Genomic DNA, 24,086 nt, shown 5'->3' with positions numbered 1-24,086 from the left:
ACGATCGCGGTGGAGTCACTTCAGTGCAGCAAGAGAGAGCTCGGTGCTGCCCGGAGCCTGCCCGGAGAGCCTGCCCGGAGAGCCGCGCCTGCCGCCGCCAAGAGGGACCTGGGGACGCTCTGCTGAAAGCCGTAGAAAGCTGGCCGAGAGGCGCCGCCGCGTTAGCAACCCTCCCCTGGCTCAGCCACCATCAATAGCGTTTTTGGTGTAACACGCAAAACGACCGGGTCTGAGAACGACAGCGGGACGATGGCCAGAGGACGGACACAAAGGTGTAAGTCCGCCGGGAAACGACAGACTTGACTATTGACACGATTTCCACAGCCCCAGAGCCCCGAGTCAACCCGCCTTTTCCTGCGAGAAGGAACGGCGCTCTGAGCCACTCTCAGGGCCGCTCCACTTCCAAATAAGCAGCATTTCGCCTCGTTCTCTCCCCTCACTTGTCGTCCCACAGCCCGAATCCCCGCCGAACGCTGCCGAGCAGCTGGGCCAATGCTATTTGACAGCGCAATCCTGCGGGCTCGCTGGGTAACGACAGGAGACGGACGCTGCTCGGAGGCGTTCTCATTTAAAGACATCTCTGCCCTCCCTGCCACGAGGCGCTGGTGAAGTCCCCCCAGGTAGTCCTCTCACACAGATCGAACCGCTCACAACACAGCCCAGCGCACCAGCCTTTAATTAAACTTCCAGAACACTCGAACGACTCGCTGCACTTTTCTGGGTACTCACCACGGTGCAGATCACGCACATAAGCAAAGAGGCAACTTGTCTTTAGGTAGTTATTTATTGTTAAAGAGACTGGCTGCATCACAGCCTCAACGTGCCGCTACACGGGTGTCCCCTCACACTGCGCCTCTTTCTCCTTTGCGGCTCTCGCTCTCGCCTGCCACTCTCTTCTCTGCTTTAGCCTCTCTGGCGCTTTCAGCTTCCGCACCTCCTGATAAACCTGCGGGAGAAGCATAAGGAGGCGAGAGAAGGGAGAGACAAAGCTGCCTGCCGCCGAGCAGAGCTGCTCCACCACCGCTGCTTGCTGCTGCGCACAGCACGGATGCCGGTTCCTGCAGCAGAGGCCAGGAGGCGCGCCGTGCAGCAAGATCAACTCCTTCCCGTGCGCTTCCTCCGGGACTCCAGCCAGCCCTGTTTTCAGGGTGCCATTCGGAGGTATTCCGTTACAGCTACCCAGTCTTTTGGTGATAATTTATTGGACTGAAATTTAGTATTTACAGACTGAAGGCATGTCCAGCTTTTCGACTCTGCTCAGGTACCCTAAGGTATGTCGCACACAGCCGCTACACCAATGTATTTAGAGCAAAGGAGTAGACAGCGGGCATACGCGCATTTCTGTTCCAAAGCTGCCATCAAATTTAACTGCCTCACATATTAGTTCCCCATACCAGGCTCTGAAAAAAAGCTGTTTTGAATCATACGTTTCTGAGCAAACTCGTAGCACAGTCTGAAGTTCTCAAGCGCAGTACATCAGCAGCACATGCGTCGCTGCCCACTACAGAACCGTCTTTTGTGGAGCTCTTTGCCAAGCTTATATATTTCTCCACAGACATTATCATCGCCTCCACAAATTCAAAGCATGGATTAAAAGGACTTATCTATCAGCCTTTTCCAACTGTCTTAACTGTGCCCTTCTATAAAGAGATTTTTTTCCTACTCCAGCTACACGGCTCTCTCTCCGTATAGCTCCATACCTTGAGACAGAAAGCCTTCTTCACAACCCAGCGCTTGGTGATCCTTCTGGAGTAGGGAGGGGGTAGGGTGTACTGGATGTTCAGCTGCTTGCAGGTGTTTTCAAAGGTATCATAGCGGACACGGCGAAGATACGCAAGTAGCTTCTTCCGGCGATCTATATCCATCAGCATGCGACGACGGTTATTTTTATCCTGCAAAGGACTCAACGTTCACTAGACTGCAGACAGATTATACTTCCGTTCCAATAAATTACTTAGAACAGACCAGATTATGGCTGAAAGGAAACAATCAGGTTAAGGACAGTATCTTAGAACAACTTTTCTTGGCAGATACTGCAAGCACGTTAGGTCACTACAAGGAGATCCGAGAAGACTTAATTTACTTTTCACTGAAATTGCTTTCTCCATTCCGTGTCTGCACCTTCCTCCCCCAACCCTGAAAACTTTTCAACCTGTATGCAGTTTCAGGCAGCGGCAAAAGCTGCAATGGCTTGGAGGCAAAGGCTGTAGGGAAGGTCTGCCGGCTAAAAACTCTGCTTCCCCTGAAATGTATTGTTCCAGAAACAACACAGAGGCATTTACCTTTGTTTTTCCAGAAATTAAATGTGAAAATAAAACGTGACTTGGCTCTATCTGACCATTTGGGTTGTTCTTTGGAAGAGGCTATGCGTAGCTTGAGCCATGCCATTCAGTGCAATCCCCCATGGGAGAAATTGCCCTTACACAAGCGATTTGTGTAAAAAGCAGGCTTCATCCAAGTAATTTCAAAAGGTCTCTTCTGCTGAAAGATTTGGTACAACTTCTGGCTTCTTATAAAAACCGAGTTTTATTCTGTTTTACCCTTCAAGCTTTTATGATTAACAAATAATCATGCACTTTTTTCAAATGCAGCTGATTAATCCATTTCCCACCTTTTGCACTACAGAAAGAGTCTTTAATATATCTTGTTCATAAACTCGTAGTTGTGATGTTTAGAATTTGGGCTCTGAACCCAGGTAGCTTTAGGTAGGAAAGTGGTCGTTATGACATTAACACGGTCCTGTCCGCCAAACATCTTCACAGGCAGAACAGAGAGAGAATACAACTGCTGAAGTGGTAACATTAATTACATGGAAAACTAAGCGGTGAAGCCACATCCGCAGCAAGGATAAATTCAGCTGAACTCTGTTCAAAGGTATCTGCTCAGCCATTTCCACCAATCCAGTAACAAAAAAAGAACACGCTCCACATTTCAGTCGGTGAGAAGGTAGCTGTGACTGAGCCAGCAGTTCCCCAGACTGGCACCAGGGAACAGTTATAACTATTTTATAAACCTTCTTAGGAAAACCATAATCCCCAGAATTAAAATCCTTTTGCTCTAAACTGAGAAAACAACCTGAACAGCTGCTGTCTCAGACGTGTGGGCTCAGATTACTGATAGTTACCTTGGGATGCCTCTGAAGATGTTCCTCGTAAGTGCGTATCTTGGCAGTCAACATCGCAACTATAAAGAACAGACATAAGAAGCCGTGTGAGAGCAGCAGCTTTCCGGGGTGAGACAGTATCATTTGCATTCCCTTCAAATTGCCAGTTGAGGACTGCTGTTCTTATGGGTACCCACCGCACCACAGCAAATATTACCACACAGCCCTCTGAATAAATGCAAAACGAACCACAAAATATAACCTACATAACCCGAGTCAGAACTATTATTATTATGAAGCTGCTTAATTAGAGGTTGAAATTTTAACAACAGATCATAGGAACTTATCTGTAAAATGCCTCTTGCATTGCTGATGACTTTACATTCATTTCACTTCACTGGGTTTAAGCTTTGGAGGAACAGACACAAATTAAGAGCTTCTTTCTAAGAGCAGCAGCCGGCTCTTTGTGATTTCAGGCTTTGGAGAAAGGGGCTGGTGGCATCCTGAGAAACTGAAGGCCTTTATTAATGATACAGCAGCGCATCTTGGTCAATGGCAGCGTGTCCTTCATCCCTGCACTGTCCCTACACTGTGCTTCAGCCAGGGCTCTCTGATGCAGGGGGAAATTTGGGTTCCATGGCTAAATCTAGTAGTTTATTTTGGTAACGAATGCAGTGCAATGCTTCATGTCATATAAGCACTTCAAGCAGAATAATGCACATGCTGCCTTTGGAGGGTGGATACGGAGTAGGAATGTGGAAGTCATCCTAGCAGACATCTGCCAGTAAGTGCATGCACTGCCTCTGCAACGTTCCCAAACCCTGAACAGGTCCTCCAGGGTGTACTGCAGGCCACCTGCCTCTCAGCTGCTCTCCTGAAGGAGACTCTCCCAACTGATACAGGAAACTTGAAGTGCTGGGGTGGGAATAGCTGAATAAAAGCAGAGATGTGTCATCTGCCAACAATATCCTTCTACTTTTTTAACCTACCTTGCACCTCAAAGGAGCCATTGTCGTTGGGAGACCTCCTGACCTTCTCCACCAGCTGCTGTGTCTTTATTTTCATCTTCTCCTTCTATGTATAACAGAAAAAAGCTTGTCACTTTCTCAGGAACACTAAAGGTCTGAGACACCCCAGCTCTCTTCCCAAATGCCCAGATAAAGCTTTACTCAAAGCTTTACTTTACTTTTAATAGCTTTCCTCAATGTCCATCACAAAATGTGTAAAAAGTGCTGCAAAAAAGGACCTACCGCTTCTGAGACAGCGCTCAGAGTGCAGCAGCGAAGCAGCACAAAAAGATCTCAGCAGAACACAGAATCGCCATCGCTCAAATCAAGAGTCCAGGCACGCCCTTCACCCCAAGATTACAGAAGAAGGGTGTTGAAGAGGCCCCGCTGCTCTCAGAAATGGAAGAGAGAACTGAAGCTGATCTCACATGGCAGTAGCCTTTATTTCTCGCATCTTTTTAAGCTTAAGTGGTAAGCAGCAAGAAATGGTAAGATCTTTGTGCTACCTTACGATTTGCTTACTTTGTTTTCTGGGCATACAAAAAGTAGAAGCGATTTGAAGAACATCTGCTGTCCAGTGTACTATTTTCTAGAACACAGGCGAACCGTCAGCAGTAACATAACACAGCTCATCTCCCCTGTGATTGCCTAATATTTTCTTCTCTCATTTTAGTATGCAATTACCATCATAAAGAAGACTGCATGATAAATTTTAAGAGCATACAAGACTTACCACTCTAACGTATTTAATAGCCCCAGATTTGCAGTCACCGAGCAACGCTTAAAAATTAAGTGAAGGGCATTTAATGATATAGACAAGTCTTACACAAGTGTGCTCATTAAATCCTCTAGGTTTTTTTATGCAAGTAGAATGAAACTAACCTGGCTTGCCATTTCCAGTGACAACAGCCTTTTCACTACATCGTCAACACTGCAAGGAGATTGCAGATTAGTTTATAAGCTAGAAACAAAGTATATTTAACAACAGAAATGAGGTTAGGTTTTCAGAACACACTAACTTTTCTCAACTTTCATTTACTCTACAAATTTACAGCAACTCTCCTCCCCTCCCAAACCTGTCAGCCATAAACCGTTTCTTGCATTCCTAAGAAAAATCATGGCTGAGATTACAGAAGCATCGAGTAGTTTTGCTGCTGTGGGAAGCACGGTTATTTAAAATGATGATGAAGTCTTATCAATTCCAAAAACATTCGTGCAAACTGGGTGCTGAAGATTAACCCCCAAGGAAGTGTGCAAGGACAAAATAATTAATTTTAAGACCGGCTCCTTCAAAGATCTGTGAAAGTCTCAGTTACGCCACTGGGGGCTCTCCATGCACCACACATGAGCAGTTCTGGAATCAAAGCACAAAAACACTAAACTCCGGGTCCAAATTGCAGAAGCAGCCATTCATTTTGAGTTGTTTAACTACACGCTCTCTAGCACCTGAGTTCAAGACAGGCGTAGATTATTTCTAAGAAGATTACTTCTAGTATTTCAAGATTATTTCTTTTCTCTATGGACCGCAAAGTCCACAGAAGACGTGGGGAACCAGCACTTAATCTTACATTAAGTAAACAAAAACCTTAACACAACCCTAATCAGTGACTGCTTTTGCAAATTTGACTTTCAAAAAGACTTTGCAATTTTTGTGCTAAATTGCATGCCAGTGACCACAGAGCATTAATTAATTACTGAGCAGGTGACAGCTTCCACGTATTGTGGTTGTGTGTCTGTAAGATACAAAACTCTGAAGAGAATAGTCATTCCTTTTCCCCGTATCATACCTATTTATTATTGGGACATTGGCATAATCTTTCTTCAGCATTGTGGGAGGAAGATCGTCCAAATGGCTGGGGATGTCTACAAAGAGAAGATTAACATTTGAGGAGGAGCAGTACAAAGTCAGAGCTCTGAACACGCTTGCAAACTAGCTCAGAGGAAACAAGCTGCAAAGAAAATGGACTGTATGCTCCAAACAAGAAGGAAGAACTTGAGAGATCAAGCTGAGATGGCAGGAATTGAGTGACTAAAATCGGGTCCAGTCTCTTGCCTTCAGCACTCTGGATTTACAACATGGTGTACAGTTCACTGAGATCAGTGATCTCTTGCTAATGACAATTGCTAATTTCCCACACATTCACGAGCTGCTGAACTTTCCGAGTAACTTTTGAGCTTGCAAGGAATTATTTCTAGAAGCACAGAACCACAAAAAGGTTCACAAAGGGACCCTATGAAGTTTCTAGTCCAATCTCCCCTTTAAAGCGGGACTGTCATCATTTCTTTGTCTAGCAAAGCCTTGAAAACCTCTGAGGATGGATATTCCACAGGCCCTCTGTGAAGCGTGCTCCCGCGCTGCACTGCCTTCCCAGCGAATCGTTTTTCCTTTTGTGTCCAGCTGGAACATCTCCGAGCTGCTATTTGGGACCACTGCCCCTCATTGTATCGTTTGGCACTACCAAGAAGAGTCTGGCTCCCTCACCCTTGTAATTACCCATCAAGAAGCTGCAGGACTGCAGAATCCTGCAACAGGGATTATATTTCCTCTCTCTTCTCATTACGAGTTCTGCATCTTTAAAGTGAAAACCACTAATTTCTCCAAATACCCTTTCTTCCCGCGGCATTAGGGTACGACTCTGATAATGTCAACAGTAAGACATTTTGCCACGTGGTCCCATTAATCCTGACATACCTTTCCTCTTTCTTCTCACAGGTCTGGCGTAACATCTGGCTGTCTGAATAAAGGGACTGCAAGCTTGATGGAAGAAAACAAAGATTTATCAGACTTGTGTGCACTTTTTTAGCTACGTACACATAAAATACTGCTCAGTCTGTACTAGAAAACTGGTCAGAGTACTTAGACTCCAAGGTGATCAGTGGCCAGCCAGGTCTTTTGTCCCAAAGGAGTGTGGAACAGTTCAGTGTGGTTCTCACACGGGTGTTAAAACAAATGGGCGAAGCTGTGCCGCTTCAGGGTGATCTGAACCCAAACGATGAGAAGAACGGAGCAGCAGAAAGAGATTACAGACACTGAGCAGAGAGCGCGAGGGCTCCCCAGCGGAACTGTGTTCATTTAGAGGGTTTAAACTGATGAACTAATTCAAATAATTTCATGTGCAAGTTAGACGGGCTGCTCTGGACTACCCCAGCGGCAGAGCGCAGAGGCAGCGAGACCTAGAGGCAACCTTTGACCGGCACAGCTTGGTACAGATGAGAATATTCATCAGCAGCCTGAATTGAGCCGTTCTTTGACCTTTCAAGAACAAACTCTTCCAACTGCTCTTCCAAGGCCCCTGCTACTGGAATCAATACCTGCTTCAGATTATTCGCCTGTGCCTCAAACACGTTTTCCAATACAGACTTTGCCAGTCCACGAACCTGCCTGCAAATGGAACTGGCCGAGAAGCACGCGAGCTCAGCTCTGGATCTGTAAGGCACCAGAGCTGCATGCGGGCCGCCGGCACACGCCGTGAGCGCAGGGCTCTGCACGCCCTCCCCACGCTTACCGTGCGGCCACAGCACGTGTGGAAGCCACGCCAGGGCTCTAGCCCGCGCCTGGGCCCAGCTCACAGCAGCTTCGCCCGGGAGACCTCTGGCCTCGGAGCCGCCTGAGCTGCTCCAGCAGGTCCCGCCGTCCGCAGGGCAGGGTCGGCGGGCAGCCCCCAGCCCTGCGCGCCTGCCCAGCCCTCGGGCCGGCTCCCTGCCCGCGGCACGCTCGGGGCCGGCCGGCCCTCGCCCCTGCCCGCTGCCCCAGCACGGGCGTGGGGGCTCAGCCTTGAGGGACACGCCGGGGCCCTGCCCGCGCCCCGCCTGCCCAGCAGCACCCCAGGGTCACCCAGCCCCCTGCCCCCTCTCAGGGCTGCCTCAGGCTCCTTCCCCGCCGCCCCACGCCACCCCCGACCCCGAGACCGCCCCTTCCCCCCCGTCCTCGGCTCCCACCCCGGCCCCGGCCCCCGCCCGGCCTCCTCTTCCCCTTCCACCCTCCCTCCCAGCGGCCTCTCTACGGCGGCCCGAGCTCCCCGCGCCCCTCACCGGCCCCGTCGCCGCCGCGGGCGCTCCCCAGGACGGCGGCCCCGCCGCGGGCCGGCCCCGCCAGGCAGCGGCCCAGCGCCGTCCGCAGCGCCAGCATGGCCCGCCCGTCACGGCCCCGCCGCCACGGGCGCCGCCATCTTGCCCAGGCGCGACGGCCGAGGGCCGAGCGAGGGCGAAGGGGCCGAGCGCCGAGCGCGTCGATGGGCGGGGCGGAGCCCGGGCGCCCCCGCCGCGGCGGGGAGTCCGCGCCCCGCCGGCCGCCCCGGGCCCGTCCCGCCGCAGAGGCGTCCCGGGCCGTTCTCAGCGCGTCCCCCTTTATTGCGGGAGGGGAAAGGAGGGGCGGGAGGGGACGCACACAGCACCGGCGTAGCGAGCCGGGCCCCCGACGCGCGGGCCCAGGCCCAGGCCCGGCCCTGGCCGCCCGCAGGCCGCGGGGGAGGCCCCGGGCTGGGTCCGTTAGCGCTGCCCGGCCCCCGGCGCTAAAACGTCCGGCAGTCGTGGAGCTCCTCGGCCCCGCTGATGCGGAGGCCCTGCAGCAGGGGGAAGGTGGCGGGCGGCTCCTCGGGGCAGCCCCCGTCCCCCGGGCAGCCGTGAGGGGCGGCCCCGTGGAACCACAGGTTCTCGTAGGGCTTGGGGCTGGGGCTGGGGTCGAGGAGCAGGGGCTGGGTGGAGCTGGAGCGCAGGTAGAGGCGAGGCGGGGCGTGCTGCTGGCCCTTGTACCCGGCGCCCACCACCCGCGCGTACTGGACGGTCTCCCCGCTCCCGCCGGGGCCCTGGCACGGCTCCGCTGCCGCCCTGCCCCGGCCCGGCATGCCGGGTCCCTCCTGCCGCACGTAGGGCTGGGGCAGGGCGGGGAAGGTGCCGGCGGTCGTGGCGGCCGGCTCCTTGCCCCAGGCGGCCGGCTGCTTCCCCGCCGCCCTTTCCAGCACTGTGACGGTAGAAATGGTCGCCAGGCCGGGCTCCCTCACGCTGGGGACCTGCAGAGGCTCCTGGAGGAACGGTGTGTGGTCACGGCCTGTTTGCAGGGTGCGGCCCCTCCTCTGCCCCCTCTTCGGGCACCACAGGAGGGAAGCTCCCCGCACCCCTGTTCCCCAATCCCCGCGTGGCCTCGCGCCCTGCGGGCCGTGCCCTCCGCACCCTGCAGAGCACGGAGCATGGCCGGAGCCACGTGCCCGGTGGGGAGCGGGGGGCCGGGGGGGAGCAGCCGTCCGGGTCTCACCTGCTGCAGCTCTGCCGGCACCCAATTGCCCAGGCTGCTGTTGGCGGGGTCGGGGATGCTGGGCCAGAACTGCTGCTTCACCCTGGTGGCCACAGGACGAGGGGACTCAGCGAGGGGGCCTGAAACCGGCGGCCTCGGGGCTGGCCTTGCCCCCGCCGAGCTCACAGCGGGACGCCACTGCTCCCTGCACCCACCCCGTCCCTCCAGCAGCCAGGCTGCGTCCAGGGCTGTCGCAGCCACCGGGGACAGGGACTCCCAGGGCAGCCCAGCCTGGTGCAGGGCCGGTCCAGTCCGTGGCGGCTCTCGGTACTCACCGCCCGTTCTTCTGGAAGCAGATGAGCAAAAGTATGAGCAGGACAAAGATCAGCCCCAGGGTCAGGAAGAGGAACTGGATCTCAATGTCGTCTGGAAAGCAGGCAGGGGAGAGGGTCGTAGGGGGAACCGCGGTGGGGCACCTCCGGCCGCGCTGTGCCGCGAGGCTGGGGCAGGACCCCGGGTCTGGCGGGTCCCCTCCCGTCCCTACACCCCCCCGGGTGGCTGCACCCCCTCACCTAGCACCATGGTCACCAGGGTCAGGCTGGTGCCGTTGGTGCCGCCGGCGGCCGTGGATGCCATGATGTGCACTTTGTACAGGGTCGACGGCTTCAGCTCCCGGATGACAAAGGAGCTGAGAGAGGGATTCACGGTGGCGCCTGGGGAAACGCGGGGGCTGTTGGCACGGCAGGGGCTGCTCGGCGGGTGCCCCTCACCTGCAGTCCCCCCCATAGGGGACCCGCACACACACCCCGACCCTCTCTGATGAGGGCACGGAGTCTGCTGACGTCCCCACCCAAGACATCGAGGCGGGATGGAGGGCAGGGCTGGCAGTGACTCAGGCAGGACTCACTGGACACTTCTGCGGTGCTGTTGGCCCAGAAGATAGTGTAGCTGGTGATAAAGCCATTCTGCATCTCGACCGGCACCGGGTCCCAGCACAGTTCGGCGTTGGACTTGCTGATGCTCTTCAGGTGGAGCTTTGGGGCGTAGGACGGTGCTGAAACAGAGCAGGACAAGCGAGCGGGCGCTGTGGAGAACCGCTGCCTCGGGGTGGGGAACCGGCGGGGGGGGGGATGCACTGAGTGGTGAGTCCCCCTCCCGAGGTGTGGGCGTCAGGCCCTGCCCCACGCTGTGCCCCCGTGGGGCTCGGTCCAGCTGAGGGCACCTTCAGAGACGAGCCAAGATCCAGCCCAGTGGGCTGAGCTCTTCCGCACAGCCCCTGAATTAGGGGTACGTGGTGGGAAGGCTGGCTCTCCTTTTTGAAAGGCAAAGGCTTGGTGGTGTGGGGCAAGCCCCATGGGGCCCCGAGGGCGGCTGCTGGGAGCACACGTACCCTTCTGCTTGGAGTAGGCTGCGATGTGGCTGGGCACCCCTATGGCGTCCTTGTAGAGGGGGTACACCGAGATGTTGTACCGCTGGAAAGGCTCGATGCCATCTGCAACCGAGAGCAGAGGGGGGTGCTGGGGCTCTGGGGCTCTGGCTGCCGAAAGCCCCTGGCTGCCCTGCGCCTACCCCACAGCGCCAGCCTGCCTGCCCTGTGCCGTACCCCGGGAGTGGATCCAGAGGAAGGAGGGAGGGTGCGGAGTGGGCTCGGGGCAGCGTTTGGTCCTGGGGCAGTCAGGAGGGGTGCCAGCCCCCTGGTACACCCCCCCCCCGCACAGCCAACCAGGAGGGCAGGGACCCCCCAGCAGCCCCCGACTTACCCCGGATGAGGGCTGCGGTGGCAGCTCCGTCACGCTCCATCTGCCAGCAGGCGCTGCAGCGGCCGGGCTCCGAGGACACCCGCTGCCACTCCAGGACGTAGGCGGCCGCTGGGGCCGGTGGTGCCTCCCAGCACACCCAGAGGCTGCGCTCACCCCCGGGTGTGGCCCGGAGCCCGGCCAGGGGCTGACCTGCATGGGGACAACCAGCCGGGATGACGGGAGAGGGGAGCATCCTTGCTGCATCGCCCCCCTGTGCCCCCCAGCCCCTGCCCAGGCGCCTGCCCTGCCCCTTGCCCTGGCTGTGCACCCCGTGGGCAGCCTGCTCGGGAGCCCCCCGGTCACACACCCGGGCAGGTGTCTCCCCTGTGGCGGGGTGAGGGAGCGGCACCCAGTTTGAGAGCTCACGGAGCTGGCGGGGGGGGGGGGGGGGTATCAGAGCCCCAGGGGGGTGTGCAGAGGTTTTGGACCGTGGGAGGTTTGCATTGCCCTCACCTTTCCTCTCCAGGAGGATGACCTCAGTCGCTGCCGACTCACCGGCGGCGTTGTAGGCTGAGAGGTAGACCCTCCTGGTCCCCGCCGGCGCGGAGAAGTTGCACTGGGTGTGGGTGGTGTTGCAGATGGTGCGGGGGTCCCTGCCCCTCCTCCTGGGGCTCAGGGTGACACGGTACCCCAGCACTCGCCCGTTCGCCTCCTGCCGCCGTGGGGCCTGGACGCAGGCAGGGTGTGCGGGGATGCTCGGTCCCCAGGGCGGTGCCCCGGCAGCCCCCGCGTCCCCACCGCCCGCCCATGCTCACCTTCCAGCACAGCTGCACCTCCAGCCGCCCGCCCGCCCCGGCCGGCCGAGCGCTCCACCAGGCGTCCAGCTTCCCCGTGGGGGCTGCAACAGCAGAAGGGCGGGCAGGGAGCTGAGAGGGGCGAGCGTGGCCATGCCACTGTGGCTGTGCTGCCTGGCTGGGCAGAGGGGACCCCCCCCCGGGTGCCTCCGCACCCACCTTTCTCGTGGGTGGTGTAGTTCCTGCCCAGGCTCCACTCGCTCCAGTAGCCCCGTGCCGAGCTCCGCCGGCACCGCATCTGGAAGTGGTACTGCGTGCCAAAGAGGAAGCCACAGCGCTGTGTGGTGCCGGCCTGGCCGACGATGCCGGTGACCTGGTGGCAACCGAAGCGAGGGCTGTGCTGGCTCCTGCCTCGAGCAGGGGCTGGCCCCGGCGTGGGCGCTGCACAGGGCGTGCAAGGGGGCACCTTGCCGTCCATCTCCCACGTGGGCACCCCGCCGCTCCCATTGCAGGAAACCTGGCAGAGCTCGGAGCGGAGGGGAGGGTCCCAGCTCCTGCTCGCTTGCCCTCCCCGGTCCTGCTGCCCCAGCATCACTCACCAGAGCCCAGGTGGGGTCCTCGGGCGCCCGGTAGCGCAGCTCGCACTGCAGCTCCATGTGCGCGTTGCTCCGCGCCACCTCCCAGGCCAGGGCAACGCAGTCGGTCTGGAAGGGGATGGACTGGATGCTCTGCAGGGCCGGGGGGTCCAGCTTGGCTGGAGGAAGAGCCGAGGAGAGAGCTGGAGAGGTGCCATGGCAGGCGGTGCATGGGGCCATGGCCTCGCACAGGGCCATTGTTAACGCCACGAGCCGCAGCTGGGGTGCTGGCCTTCCTGGACCCCGAGGCAAGGATGGGGAGAAACTGCTCTGAAACATTTAGGAGAATGGCTCGTGGCAGGGGACAGGAGCCGGTGCGTGCCCCTGCCTGGGACATAGGGTGATGCTCGGGAGCACAGCACCGGCACTGCTCTGCAGCCCGGGCTCCAGGCGGGGTTAACGCCTATGCAGGAAAAACAGATCCTGTGGGACTCAGGGTCTGGTACATGGCCAGGTAAGCCACACGTTTGGGTCTGCTGGGGGGTGAGAGCCCAGCACGGCCGTGGAAGGGCTCAGCTGGTTCGTGGGCAGCCCTTCCCTGGGTGCAGAGCAGGGAGGATGAGTCGCACCGTCTGGGAAGGTTCCTTTTATAAATAGTTTATAGGAGCTGGATATATTATTAATAGATCTCCTGAATAAATGGGTAATCAATTGCTGGAGAGAGCTGTAGAGTGCAGCAGGTCAACCGGCAGCTCATAACCTGCTGGCACACACTGCTCAGTCTGTAATGCGGCTTTGGCACCTATTCATCCTGGCAAGCCATTTATCATGGGAACCTGCCTGTAAAATATGACCTAAAAGCCCGACGTGCTTTAATGGCACTCTAATACCCCTCTCTCACCGCTGATGAGCTTCCCCGGCCCCTGACCTCCGCACAAGGCGGGTGGCTCCAGCCGTCACTCACCAACATCCATGGGGTCGATGCAGAGATGCTCCGACTCGGCCGTGCCCAGCGCGTTGGCGGCGGACACCCAGATCTCCATTTGCCGATAGAGCTGGAGCAGCCGTCGCGGCACTGTGCAGTGGCTGTGGCCGCCTTGCGGCGTGCAGCCCGTCACCGCTGGGGCTCTGCTCCTGCGGCAGCGAGAGGGGTGGGCTCAGAGGGACCCTCCAGCGGAGGACAAGGCTTGCCATGCCGTTTGGCAGAGGGCGAGGGCCAGGAGAGGTGGCCGGGGCGCAGACACCAGGGACTGTGTCACCCCCGAGGCTTACCCGGCACACTTCAGCGTAACGCTGGTGGGGAGGTGGCTGTCGGCTCCCTGCTCCCACCGGCACGTCAGCCCGTAGTCGCTGAGGTTCAGGATGCAGCTGAGGTTGAAGGGCTTCACAGGTGGGTCTGGGAGAGAGTGGCCGGGGAAGAGCCTGAGCGAAGCACCCGTTCTGGCTGTGGAGAAGCCGCAGCCCCCTCCGTGCCCAGCTGCGCAGAGCCCCGCTGCCGCGCCACCACTCCCCAAACCTGCCCTGCCCCGCAGCCTGCCCACCAGGCACCGGTGTGCTGGGACGTGGCCGGGCACAGCCCCGAAACAGCCTCCATCAGCCATCAGCCATCGGCCCCGGCTGCCGCTCCCGCCCCAGTGGCTTTGCCTGGCTCGCCTGGGGCAGACATGCGTTTCGGGGAGGAGATGTGTGAACCCTGGTGCCAGCTTGCACCTCTGTCAAGTGCACATGTGGGTGATCCGTGGCGGCAGCAGACTTACAGCCCGCCCTGATCTCAGCCATGCCGACGCGCTGCTTGGTCCCGTTCCACTCCACCCAGCACCACAGCTTGGCCTGCGTGCGGTTGAACTGGGGCAGGATGAGGTTGGACACCTCCGTGCCCCCCGGGCCCTGGTGCTGGCTCCCGGCCACGGGCTCGTTGTCCAGCATCCAGGTGATCTGGACCTTCCCCTGCTCCAAGCCACGGCAGAGCTCGCTCCGGATGGTGCAGGATGCCGTGACAGCCGAGCCCAGGGACACAACAGGTGAGCCCACGGCCACCGAGGCACAGCCCAGCGTCCCTGCAGGCAGGAAAAATGTATCACATCCAGGGCTCGGCTGTGACGAAGCCATCTCAGCTCCTCGGTGCCCAGGCAGGACAGAGGGACAAGCGCCTCTTCCCTTAGACGGGGCCCCCAGCTGCTGGAGAGGAAGAGCCGGGCGTTGGGCAAGCCTGCCGGCATGCACCGGGCCCCATCCTGCCAGCACCTGCCGCGCTGCTGGCGCTCCCGTCTGCCCGCAGCAGCCCCTGCGTGCCGCAGCCCTGGCTGGTCTGGGCGGGCGGGATGGGCGCTGGGGGCACAGGGGTGGCACGGGGCATGTGGCTGCGGGACGGGATGGGCCCCACTCACCGCCCAGCTGGAGGAGCAGGAGCAGGGAGAGCCGCAGCAGGAAGGGTGTCCCAGCACCGCGCCTGGCCATGGTCTCCTCCGTGGCTTTGGCATCACCTGGAACAGAGCGAGCAGCTCGTCCTGGCGGGTTGGGAAGAGGCTGGGGACGAGGCGGGCTGGAGGAGCCGTGTTGCCACCGTCACCGATGCTTCCTGGAGCAAAATGTCCTTTTGCCGTCAGAGGCAGCCTCTCCCCCGCAGCCCTTCTGCAGCGCTGACACCTCCGCCCCCGAGCTCGGCAGCCCATGCTGCCACAGGCGCCAGCGTGGAAAAGCGCAGTGGTGAGGCGCTCCGGCGGGGGCCCTCCGGCACAGCCTGCCACCGGCTCTCAGCCCCGCTCACCCCGATCCTGGGGCGCAACACCCCGTGCCTGGCTGCAGGCACGGGCTGATTTTATCTCAGGTATCTTCAGCCTCTGCCGGGCAGAGATTTGCGGTTTCAGGGAGGGTTAGCGCTGGGGCTTGGGGCGGCAGAGGGCTGATAAGCTGAAAGAGGGAAACAAATAAACGACGGCAGCACAGCAGGGCTGGCCAGAGCTGCAGGGCCTCGGAGTCCTGCCTTCATCCCCTCCCCTGTGCTGCCCCCTCCAGCTGCACCCCATGCCTGCCGTGGGGAACGGCCCCTGGAGCGGTGGCTGCCTCTGCCCTGCTCGGCCGCTGGCTCACCCTCTGCCCTGGGTCAGTCCCAGCCGTGTCCTCGGCGGTGCTGGGCACTTGCCCCCAGAGGGGCTGCCCACACTGCACCCGCCTCTGGGTGCCCATAGCTGCTCTCCCACCCGAGCCGATGTCCAGAGGCAGATGAGGGACTCGAGCGGGGTAAATGGGGAGGCAGCCACCCCTGAGCACCTGGCACGTGTGGCAGTCCCAGGCAGGGGACAGGGCAGAGCAGCTCGCGCAGCCACGGGCAAGGTGCTCAGCCGGACCCAAGCACCCTGTGCCCCATCCTACCTCACCTCCATCCCTACCTCGCCTCCGTGCCTGGTGCGTCTGGCTGCTGCTCACCGCCTGCTCCAAGCGCCGGCCTCCAGCTCCCAGCGGCTCGCCGTGCTCAGCCCGTTTGCTAACATGCTGCTTTCACCGTTAGTTCCTCAAAACCAGTGCCGTTAATTGCTGTGACTCTCTGAAGAAGGTGATTGCAAAACACTTCCCTGAAGGCTGCGACTGGCTCGCTCGCCGCAGGAAGGAAAGCCCAGCGGCACGCACACATCCAGTGGTGGGGAGCAGCACCCGGTCTCCCACCCTGTCTACTCCAGCAGCCGGGACGTGGCACAGTTGAGATGTGGCACAGCCAGCTCCTTGCTGCGACTGCCCTGGGGCCACGGGACTGGGCTGGGGGACACAGCAGGGGAACATTGGCTGGGGGACAGGGCAGGGGGGACATGGGCTGGGGGACGTGGGACTCGGAGGGCGGGAGGCAAACCCAGCCGTGGCTGCCAGCGCAGTGCGGTGCCACCTGGGCACAGATCGCATCCCCCAGCCCAGCCCTGTGTTCTCGCTGGGCACTCACCACAGGGGACTGGGGTCATCCTCGCATCCTCCAGCCCTCTCCTGGGACGTGCCTCCCACCTCCCTGCCCTGGTCCCTGGGGACAGCACCACTGCCATTTGCAGCCAGTCCTGGGCTGTCTCCTAAAGCCTGGCCCCGGGGAGAACTGCCCTGTGAAGCCTTGTTTGACCCAAATTGTCTGTGTTCCCACCAAGCAGTCCAGCTTGCCCCACAGCGAGGGGACCCGTGAGATGCCCCAAGGGCAACCCGAGACCCGACCTTCCCACTGGTAACTCCCCGTGCCGGCCATTAACCTGGGTTTTTCCAGCAGCCCCTTGCCCAGGGCCCTGCCCAGCCGCCTTGGGGGGGGGCTCACTGCTGGGACGTTGGGCAGCTCTGCCCACCCGTGCCAGGCTGGCATCGCAGCCCTGGCCTGGCTGGGGAACCCCATGTCCCGCGGGACGGGACTGGAGCATGGGGGTAAACAGGGGATTGCCCAACACGTGACACACTCGCAGCCTTTGCAACGGAGGCGGCTGTTGTGCAAACAGCTGTTTACTACAGGATTTGTAGCATGCGTTTCATCTCCAGTGGCGTGTTAGTCAGCGCTCACGCAACCCCATGCTGCAAACAACTGCAGGGCCAAGTGCAGCCCCCCACCCTGACGTCCCCCAGGAGGCAGGGGGGCCCAGGGCTGTGGGAGAGCAGCCTGGGGGAGACGCGCTCCCGGCATCGCCTCCCGTGGAGCCGGGCTGCTGGCCAGAGGGAGATGGCCCGGGGCTGCAGCCAGCCACCTTGCAGCCCCAACAGTCCGAGCAAGGGTTTTTCCCCCCAAATCTCCCCTGCCCAGGGCCCAGCCCTCTGCCCGGAGCGGGTCCGGCTGCTCGCAGGGGCGGTGCGGGAGCACAGCTCCCTGGGCTGGGGCACGGGGCCGATTCCCACAGCCGCTGGCCTGTGGTGGGAGAGCTGCCCTTGCAACATTTCCCTGGGGTGTAGCAACCCCCAGTATTTTGGGACGGAAGCGCGCAGCTTGCAGGCTGTTTACCAGCAGGAGCAGGAATAGCCGCAGGTAGCCATGGCGACGTGGGCATCTCCGTGGGAACCGGAGGGCAGGCAGAGCTGCAAACACCCAGCTGGACACAAACAAGGGCTGCCCTCCCCATGCCCGCCCGCTGCCGCCGATGGGGCCCCGCCACAGGGTACGCGCGCTGGGACCCCGCGTCCTGGTGTGTGGAGGGGACTGTGCATCCCAACCCAGCGCACGCCTGCCCCCGGGCTCGCCTCGCCCATGCTCCGCAGGGAAAGGCTTTGTCCCCGAGGAGGCTCCGAGCGTGCCAATCTGTCGGGGCAGAGCTCTCAGCATGGCTCCCTGTACTGTGCCAGGGGCAGCGGCCCCTTCCCGAGATCAGGGATGGAGCAGATGTGCCCCCATGACAGTGCTCTCGGTTCCCCTTCGGCTCTGAGTCACTCTCACAAGCCCACAGATCCCGTCCCTGGGATGGGACAGGGGGACAAAAGGCAGGGTGCCATCCCTGCAGGGCACCCGCAGCCAGAGCCAGGGGTCCCGGCCAGCCCGGCGGAGGGGCCTCAGGGCGGCTGGGGAAGGAGGATGCAAGAGCCAGCTGGGTGATGGAGGGTCCCGCGGGATGAGGCTGTGGCAGCGCAGAGGCAGGTGGTGACACAGGGCCATGGTGCGGGACGGACTGGGGAGCTCAGTTTGGAGGGAGGGTGGGTGCTCGCAGCCCGGACGAGGCACATTTTGGGGTGAGCGGTGGGGCAGTGGGCTCCCAGCCTGTGGCGCAAGACGCCCCCCTGCCCAGGGCTGCCTGGCGAGGGGGAAGGCGGAAAGGGGAAGTGGCCGCGGGGCTTTTCCCGGGTTGCAGCGCGTGGGACGGGGACCAATGGCACTGGGCAGCAGCCCACCAGCACGGCCAGACCCCTCGGGCAGCTCTAGTCGCAATCCACGTAGCACTGGAGGCGACAGACAGGGACGGATCCGGACCCTTCCTGGCACTGCAGCACAGAGCTTCCCGTGCCCGGCAGCACCGCTGGCTCTGCCACCACCACCTCGGGGCAGAGCGGATCCCGTCACAGGGGAGGTGTGAAACGGCTCCATTCCCTGCCGCAGCTGCCAAAGCTCCCGCCAGGCTCCGAGCGTGTCGTGGGGTGCGTGAGGGGGCAGCGGGATCCCCGTGCACCCCGCTGCTTCTGCGCCATCCGCTGCTGCCATGGCATCCCAGGGGCTAGGGCAGCAGGGCCGGCAGAGCCCCACCGACCAGCACCACTCTCCCACCGCTCCCCACGTTAAGTGCCGGGGGGTTGTCAGCTGCCTTCATTTCTCAGGTGTGTTATCAGCGCCTCTGATTTAATCCCTGCTGGGCAGATCATTGCTATTAAGCAGAATAAAGTACATTACCGTTTTGTATCAGCTCAGCTGTCAGCAAGGACCAGCCTCCCCAAGGGGATTTTCCCTTTCTTCTTTTCATTCCCTAAAAAAATAAAATATTGCCGGTCATGTAAGAGGCAAGATCTAAGTGGAAAATCTGCTGCAGTCTCTAATGGATGAGGAGAACTGTTTAATTGCCGCCCAACATGATTAATTCAAACAAACCACCTTGTTCAGCCATCAGCAATGGGGAGGGAGCAGAGGGCTCCTGGCTAAGCCACCCTGCAGGCAGGCAGAGGTGGTAGGGAGGAGACCCTCAGCTTGGGACGGCAGCAGAGGGGGACACGGGGGGACACGGGGAGCCCAGGCTGCCAGCCTGGGCTGAGAGGAGCCCAGCTGCGACAGTCTTGTGTCCGCAGGCTCTGGTCACCCGATCTCCGAGCACCGGGGACGCCCACGGTGCTCATCCCCACCGCGTGCCGCCGCCGCCACCCGGCTCCTCCCTAGCGAGGCGTCTGCAAATTGGAGAGAATTGATTACCGGGGTCTGAGAAGCTGACCTTGAACAAGGCTCTGACACATTACTGTAATTAATGAGGCAGGAGGATTAATTTTCTGTGTTGTGGGGATCTGGGGAGTTGCTGGTGGGCACGGGGAGGGGGAGGACAGGGCGAGAGGGGCAGAGAGCTGCCTGCGCTGCCTGCCATTATTCATCTCTAATCTGCAAGATGCCAAAAGGATGCCAAGGGGCTGCAGCTCCAGCACGGGAGAGCGGTCTGTTGGGTGGATGGGCGAGAGGGAGAGAGATCTTCCACGGGACCATGTAAAACTTGCATGTCCCTAAATTACTGGCTCTGTTGCCCAGGTGTCTGCAGCAGAGCAACCCCCCCGTGTCCAACGGCTGAGCCCCGTGCCAGCCCCTCATCCACCAACACTCCTGGAAATTCCCACTCCTTTTTGCTGAGATGCTCCAGAGCTCAGATGTGCGGAGCATCTTCTCCCTCTGCCACTGCTGAAAAGAAATTTCCCTTCGATGCCGCCCCTCATCAAACCAGCCGGGCAGGGGGATTTTCGTGGCCCCCAGACACCCTCACCCCACCCCGTGACCACAGTGCCAAGCAGCACATTTGATTGCAGCTGCCAGGGCTGCACGGCTGACGACTGACACTTCCCGGCAATCAGGCTGCAAGCACAGCGCTATTATTTTTCTGCTCTAATAAACACCCCTGACAATAATAGAAAAAATCAGCTTTTATCGGGAGAAAAATATATCTGGAGATTATTTACTCAGAGTCAATAGCTGCAAACGGAGGCTGTTAGCCCAGGCAGGCGTGGACAGCCACTCGCTGTCGGAGTGGCCAGACCATTGCATGGAAATGGGGCAAATCCCTCCCAACAGATCCCGCGCTTGCTCCCGCTATGTAAATACACCATCTCGGCTGCGCTCTGCAGGAGGACCCTCAGCATCCCCAATCCGTTCTACCCTGGGACAAGCTGCAAGGGCTGGGCCCCTGAAAGGCCCAGGAGGGCTTTGGGTGCTCGAGCAATGGGGGTGGGAGCAGCCGCGGGGCTGGAGCCCCGGCTCGGAGGCAGCCACCTCTCATCTGCCAAAGGCTCAGGTCTGCAAGAGCAAGAAATTCACGGTCAATTGAGTTGCAGCTAATCACAAAGGGCAATTAAATGACTGCTTCTTGAGGGCTATAAACATCACCGATTTAAATCCAGTGACACACGGAAATAGGAATCCAACCAAGCAGCCTCCAAAAGTGCTTTATTCCCCATTATTTTCATTAGCTGGCTTGTAATTTGATTTGTCCCTCTCCTGCTGCTGGCTTTTTCCATGGCCAAGAGGAGCGAGAAATGAAACACCCTCAAACTCGTGAACCCTGACGGTGTCCACATGGGTCAGGAGTGACGCAGCTCCTCCGGCTCCCAAAAAGCGGCCACGTTTGTGCCCTGCGAGAGGGGACTGAGGGGTCGGGGTGCCTGGACCATCCCTGCTGGCAAGCCCCTGGCACCGCGGCATCCCGTGCAGCCTGCCCGGGAGGGCTGTGCAGGGCCGAGCCCCGCACTGCCGGAGTCACCGCGGCCAAGTGCTCCGGGCACAGGGGCACAGCCCAAAGCTACAAACCAGGCAGGGGACACCCCATCCCTGCTGCAGGGAAGGCCTTATCCCAGGAGCAGCGTGCCACAGATGTCACCTCCGCTGCTGTTGTCACACGCCCATGCTGGCTTGTGTTCTGCAAATTCCAATTAATTTCACTAGGCTTTTCTGACAGGACGGATTAAGGTCTCCCCCACTTTAATCCACTCTGCTGTGAGTCTGCAGTGGAGGCAGTCGGAGGCGATGCTGGGCCGGTCTCCCTGCAGACCTCTGTTTTCTCTCCCCTTGGTTTGCTTCCTTCTACCTGTTTTCCCAGGGGGACTCAGCCAAGGGTGTTGGCCCCGAGGAGACAGCAAGCTGGGGGCTCCGCCACCGATCCCCGCTCTGGGCTGCTGGATGGAGCTGCCTCCCTGGCTTGGCAAGGGCAGTTCTCCGGGGACACCTCTGTGGTGCCGCAGGGGTCCCACGTGTCGTCATGCTGCCCTGAGTGCAGCAGCCGAGGCAGCTTCGGGGATGCTGCAGGCACCTGCAATGGTCCTGCTGCAAACTGGAGCCTGCTCAGCTCTTGGCCGAGCCTGGGAAAAATCTCCAAGGCTCATGTTGTGCTTTCCAGCAGCTGCCAGTGCTCTGCCCGGGGGCACGCTGCCACAGCCGGGACCGTGCTGCTGCTACGTTTCTTTGCTCGTCAGCGGGGAGCTTGGGGCGAAGACCCCAGGGCCGGCACTGCCGTCATCTGCCTCCGGGTGCTCCCGTGCACCCTGCACCGCGCTGACGTCCTCCCCCCATTATCTGCAATTTCCTTGAAAGCTGTCAGGCTTCGCTGGGGCACCTTTGCAGATGAAGAGAGAGGAAAACAACCAGGCCTGCATTTATTCCACTAGAAATTAATCCCCCCCCTTCTTATTTAAAGGTATCAGTGAATGAGGCCAAGTTGTTAAGTGACAAAAGAAAAATGATTCTTGCCTTCCAGGGTTATTAAAATCATGTTCTACAATTTTAGCAGCCACAAGGAAGCCCAGATAATAACAGATGATGATAATACATCTCCAGCACAGCCTGGTCTATAATGATACTGCCCATATCTCTTGTATTACCACCAATTACTCAGCGTGTAAGTATAATGAAAATGTACATCCATTCTGGGGAACTGCATTTGCTGCCACTGAATCTGATTTCTCCCTCTCCCAGCTGGTGAAGGAGGCGGTTGCAGCTCGCTGCTGGCCAGAGCCACCACCATGCCTGGCTCTGCTCTCGGACTAGGGGAGCCAGCGCTGTCCCAGGCAGGGAAAGGTGCCTGCGATGGGTGCGAGGTGCCTCTCACCCCGGCCACGTGCCGCAGTGGGGATGGGAGCGCCTGCGGCTGCACGACGGCCTGTCCAGCGGGGACACGCTCTGCACAGGTAGGACAGGCGGGAGATGCTTTGAAATGCAAATGGCAGGAGGAACCTGAGAAGATACAAAGCACTATGAATCCTCCCTCCTGCTAGAGAAGGCCGTTAACGTCTAACCCAGCTGGGGCTGGGGATAGGGCAGCCCCTGCCGAGCTCCCGGCAGCTTTTTCTGCTGCCAAAAACCACTTTGAAAGTCCCCATCCAAGTGCTGAGACTTGCTGATCATCCTGCTCAGCACCGCATCATCCCACTCAGCTGGCAGCAGCCGCGGGGCCCCAGCCTGGAGGCAGAGCTGCCATCAAACCCCGACTGTCACCTTCGGATGGCCGGAGGAGGCAGGGTCACCCACCCACCCACGGCCATGTGTTGGGGAAAACGCACCCTCGAGCCTTTACACTGCCATACCTGGACAGCATGCGTGCTCCCTGCTCCCCGCCAGCGGGCTGTACACCGGGGGTGGCTGCATCCCACAGCAGCACTTAACCTTGTTAAAGCGGAGTGGAAAATGCTCAGATAAAGGTGGCCATCTGATTATACACCGGATCCACTCCTGCTGCAGCACCTGGAAGCTCAGAGAAGGCTCTCTCTGTGTAAGATTAATATAGATATATATTTCATCTGGATTCTATTATCTTTCACTTTATTCAGGTCAAAAAGCAGGAGACAACATCTTTTAAGATGAAAACGTAATCTTTTGGAAAATTGAAAATATAGATCATTGTTTGGGTAGAAGTACGTGCGTGTGCTCACTGCCAGTGCCTCCAGCCCGGTGCGCCGTGGCTCTAGAGACCCTCACCCCACACGCGGGGACGGCTGCACGTGGGTCCCTGGAGTAAAGGAGCATCTCACGCCAACGGAGAGGAGCTGACATCGGAAAAGCTCCCGAAAAGCTTCGTGTGTGTGCACCACGTGTGCGTGGCCGGCGCTGGGCAGCCTCGTCAGGGACCCATGGGGAGCCCCGCCTGCCCTTCCTGACACCCACCTCGGTGAGCACTGAATACACCCACAAGAAGAAAAACCCCACCACGATGGGGCCGGGTCCCCCCGTAAATATTTTTCCTTGGAGCAGAGCTCCAAAGCCAGTCGGCTCTTTTAAAACAGGTGTCCAGGTAGCAGAACTTGCCTCATTATTTCTTAAATTAAATGCCTCTAGTTTTTCATAACTTTGTGTAATATGTATGTATGTTTAATACATAATTAACGGCCCCTCCATGCTCTAAGCTACTCTATTGCAGAATGCCCGTTACCTCCTCCGAACAGACTGCATTTCGTAGCACAATTTTAAATGAGTTATTAAAGAACATAGGTGCATCTATTAATTATTTCATAAATATTAATGAGCCCTTAATGGCTGGAGTCCTGGAATAACATGTTCCCAGGGAGTTAATTTTTAAAAAGGTTGTTCACTGCGCTGACCGCCGGGCTGGTAGGAGCCGACATGACTGCACGCTGCGGCGGGGGGCTGATGGCAATTAGGAGCAACGCCAGCACTTGCCAGGGAGCACGTGCTGAGCTGGGCCAGTGCTTGCTGCCGTGCTCAGGTCCCTCGGCAAAATCCCCACCCGCATGGAAACTGTGCAATGCCTGCCAGCTGCTCTGCAACGTGAACAGGGCAGGACGGGGGCGAGGGCGCCCGCAGCAGCTGCCGGGACCGTGCAATTACCAGGTGAGCTTCTCTCAAAAGAAGTGGCCATTTGTCGGCATTGCCAGGGCGAATCCTGCTGCTGTCACCCGTGTGACGCCGAGGACAGCAGGGAATACAGAGCGAAATCAATACCCGCACCCGAGCTCGCAGGGAGCTCGTTGAGACTCCCCATTGGGAGCTGCATGTGCGTGTGTCTGGAAATCA

General features: G+C 59.0%; 2 protein-coding genes across 2 annotated transcripts; both read right to left on the bottom strand.

Annotated features, from left to right (window-relative positions):
- Positions 1-765: 765 nt before the first annotated feature.
- On the bottom strand, positions 766-8,239 carry MRPS15 (mitochondrial ribosomal protein S15). Its single transcript, XM_076357115.1, has 8 exons — positions 8,143-8,239; positions 6,803-6,865; positions 5,898-5,973; positions 4,993-5,041; positions 4,093-4,177; positions 3,125-3,183; positions 1,701-1,892; positions 766-946 (listed from the first exon to the last, which is right to left on the bottom strand). Exons 1-8 carry the CDS (start codon positions 8,237-8,239, stop codon positions 827-829), a joined length of 741 nt encoding a protein of 246 aa, XP_076213230.1. The 3' UTR covers positions 766-826.
- Positions 8,240-8,542: 303 nt separating this feature from the next.
- Positions 8,543-15,913, bottom strand: CSF3R (colony stimulating factor 3 receptor). The gene is made up of 16 exons (XM_076357215.1): positions 15,838-15,913; positions 14,836-14,931; positions 14,206-14,505; positions 13,721-13,844; positions 13,413-13,582; positions 12,473-12,627; positions 12,093-12,246; positions 11,895-11,977; positions 11,593-11,806; positions 11,101-11,289; positions 10,731-10,832; positions 10,248-10,394; positions 9,913-10,053; positions 9,676-9,766; positions 9,362-9,443; positions 8,543-9,131 (listed from the first exon to the last, which is right to left on the bottom strand). The coding sequence occupies exons 2-16, from the start codon at positions 14,903-14,905 to the stop codon at positions 8,622-8,624; spliced, it is 2,532 nt and encodes an 843-aa protein (XP_076213330.1). The 5' UTR covers positions 14,906-14,931; positions 15,838-15,913; the 3' UTR covers positions 8,543-8,621.
- Between the last annotated feature and the right edge of the window lie 8,173 nt (positions 15,914-24,086).

This window comes from Aptenodytes patagonicus, chromosome 21 (genome assembly GCF_965638725.1).
Source record: "Aptenodytes patagonicus chromosome 21, bAptPat1.pri.cur, whole genome shotgun sequence".
Lineage (NCBI taxonomy): Eukaryota > Metazoa > Chordata > Aves > Sphenisciformes > Spheniscidae > Aptenodytes > Aptenodytes patagonicus.
The sequence above is the reverse complement of the archived record's forward strand: the minus strand, read 5'-3'. Positions and strand labels throughout refer to the sequence as shown.

Excerpts from the sequence above, each read along its gene's own strand:
- MRPS15 (XM_076357115.1), bottom strand. The coding sequence starts at position 8,239 with ATGCTGGCGCTGCGGACGGCGCTGGGCCGCTGCCTGGCGGGGCCGGCC. Across the intron at positions 5,974-6,802 it reads TGTGAGAAGAAAGAGGAAAG|ACATCCCCAGCCATTTGGAC; the intron begins GTATGTCAGGAT and ends TTCTCTTTGTAG. Across the intron at positions 4,178-4,992 it reads CACTGGAAATGGCAAGCCAG|AAGGAGAAGATGAAAATAAA; the intron begins GTTAGTTTCATT and ends TGTTATACATAG.
- CSF3R (XM_076357215.1), bottom strand. The coding sequence starts at position 14,905 with ATGGCCAGGCGCGGTGCTGGGACACCCTTCCTGCTGCGGCTCTCCCTG. Across the intron at positions 14,506-14,835 it reads CCTGCTCCTCCAGCTGGGCG|GGACGCTGGGCTGTGCCTCG; the intron begins GTGAGTGGGGCC and ends TCCTGCCTGCAG. Across the intron at positions 10,833-11,100 it reads CACCGCAGCCCTCATCCGGG|ATGGCATCGAGCCTTTCCAG; the intron begins GTAAGTCGGGGG and ends TCTCGGTTGCAG.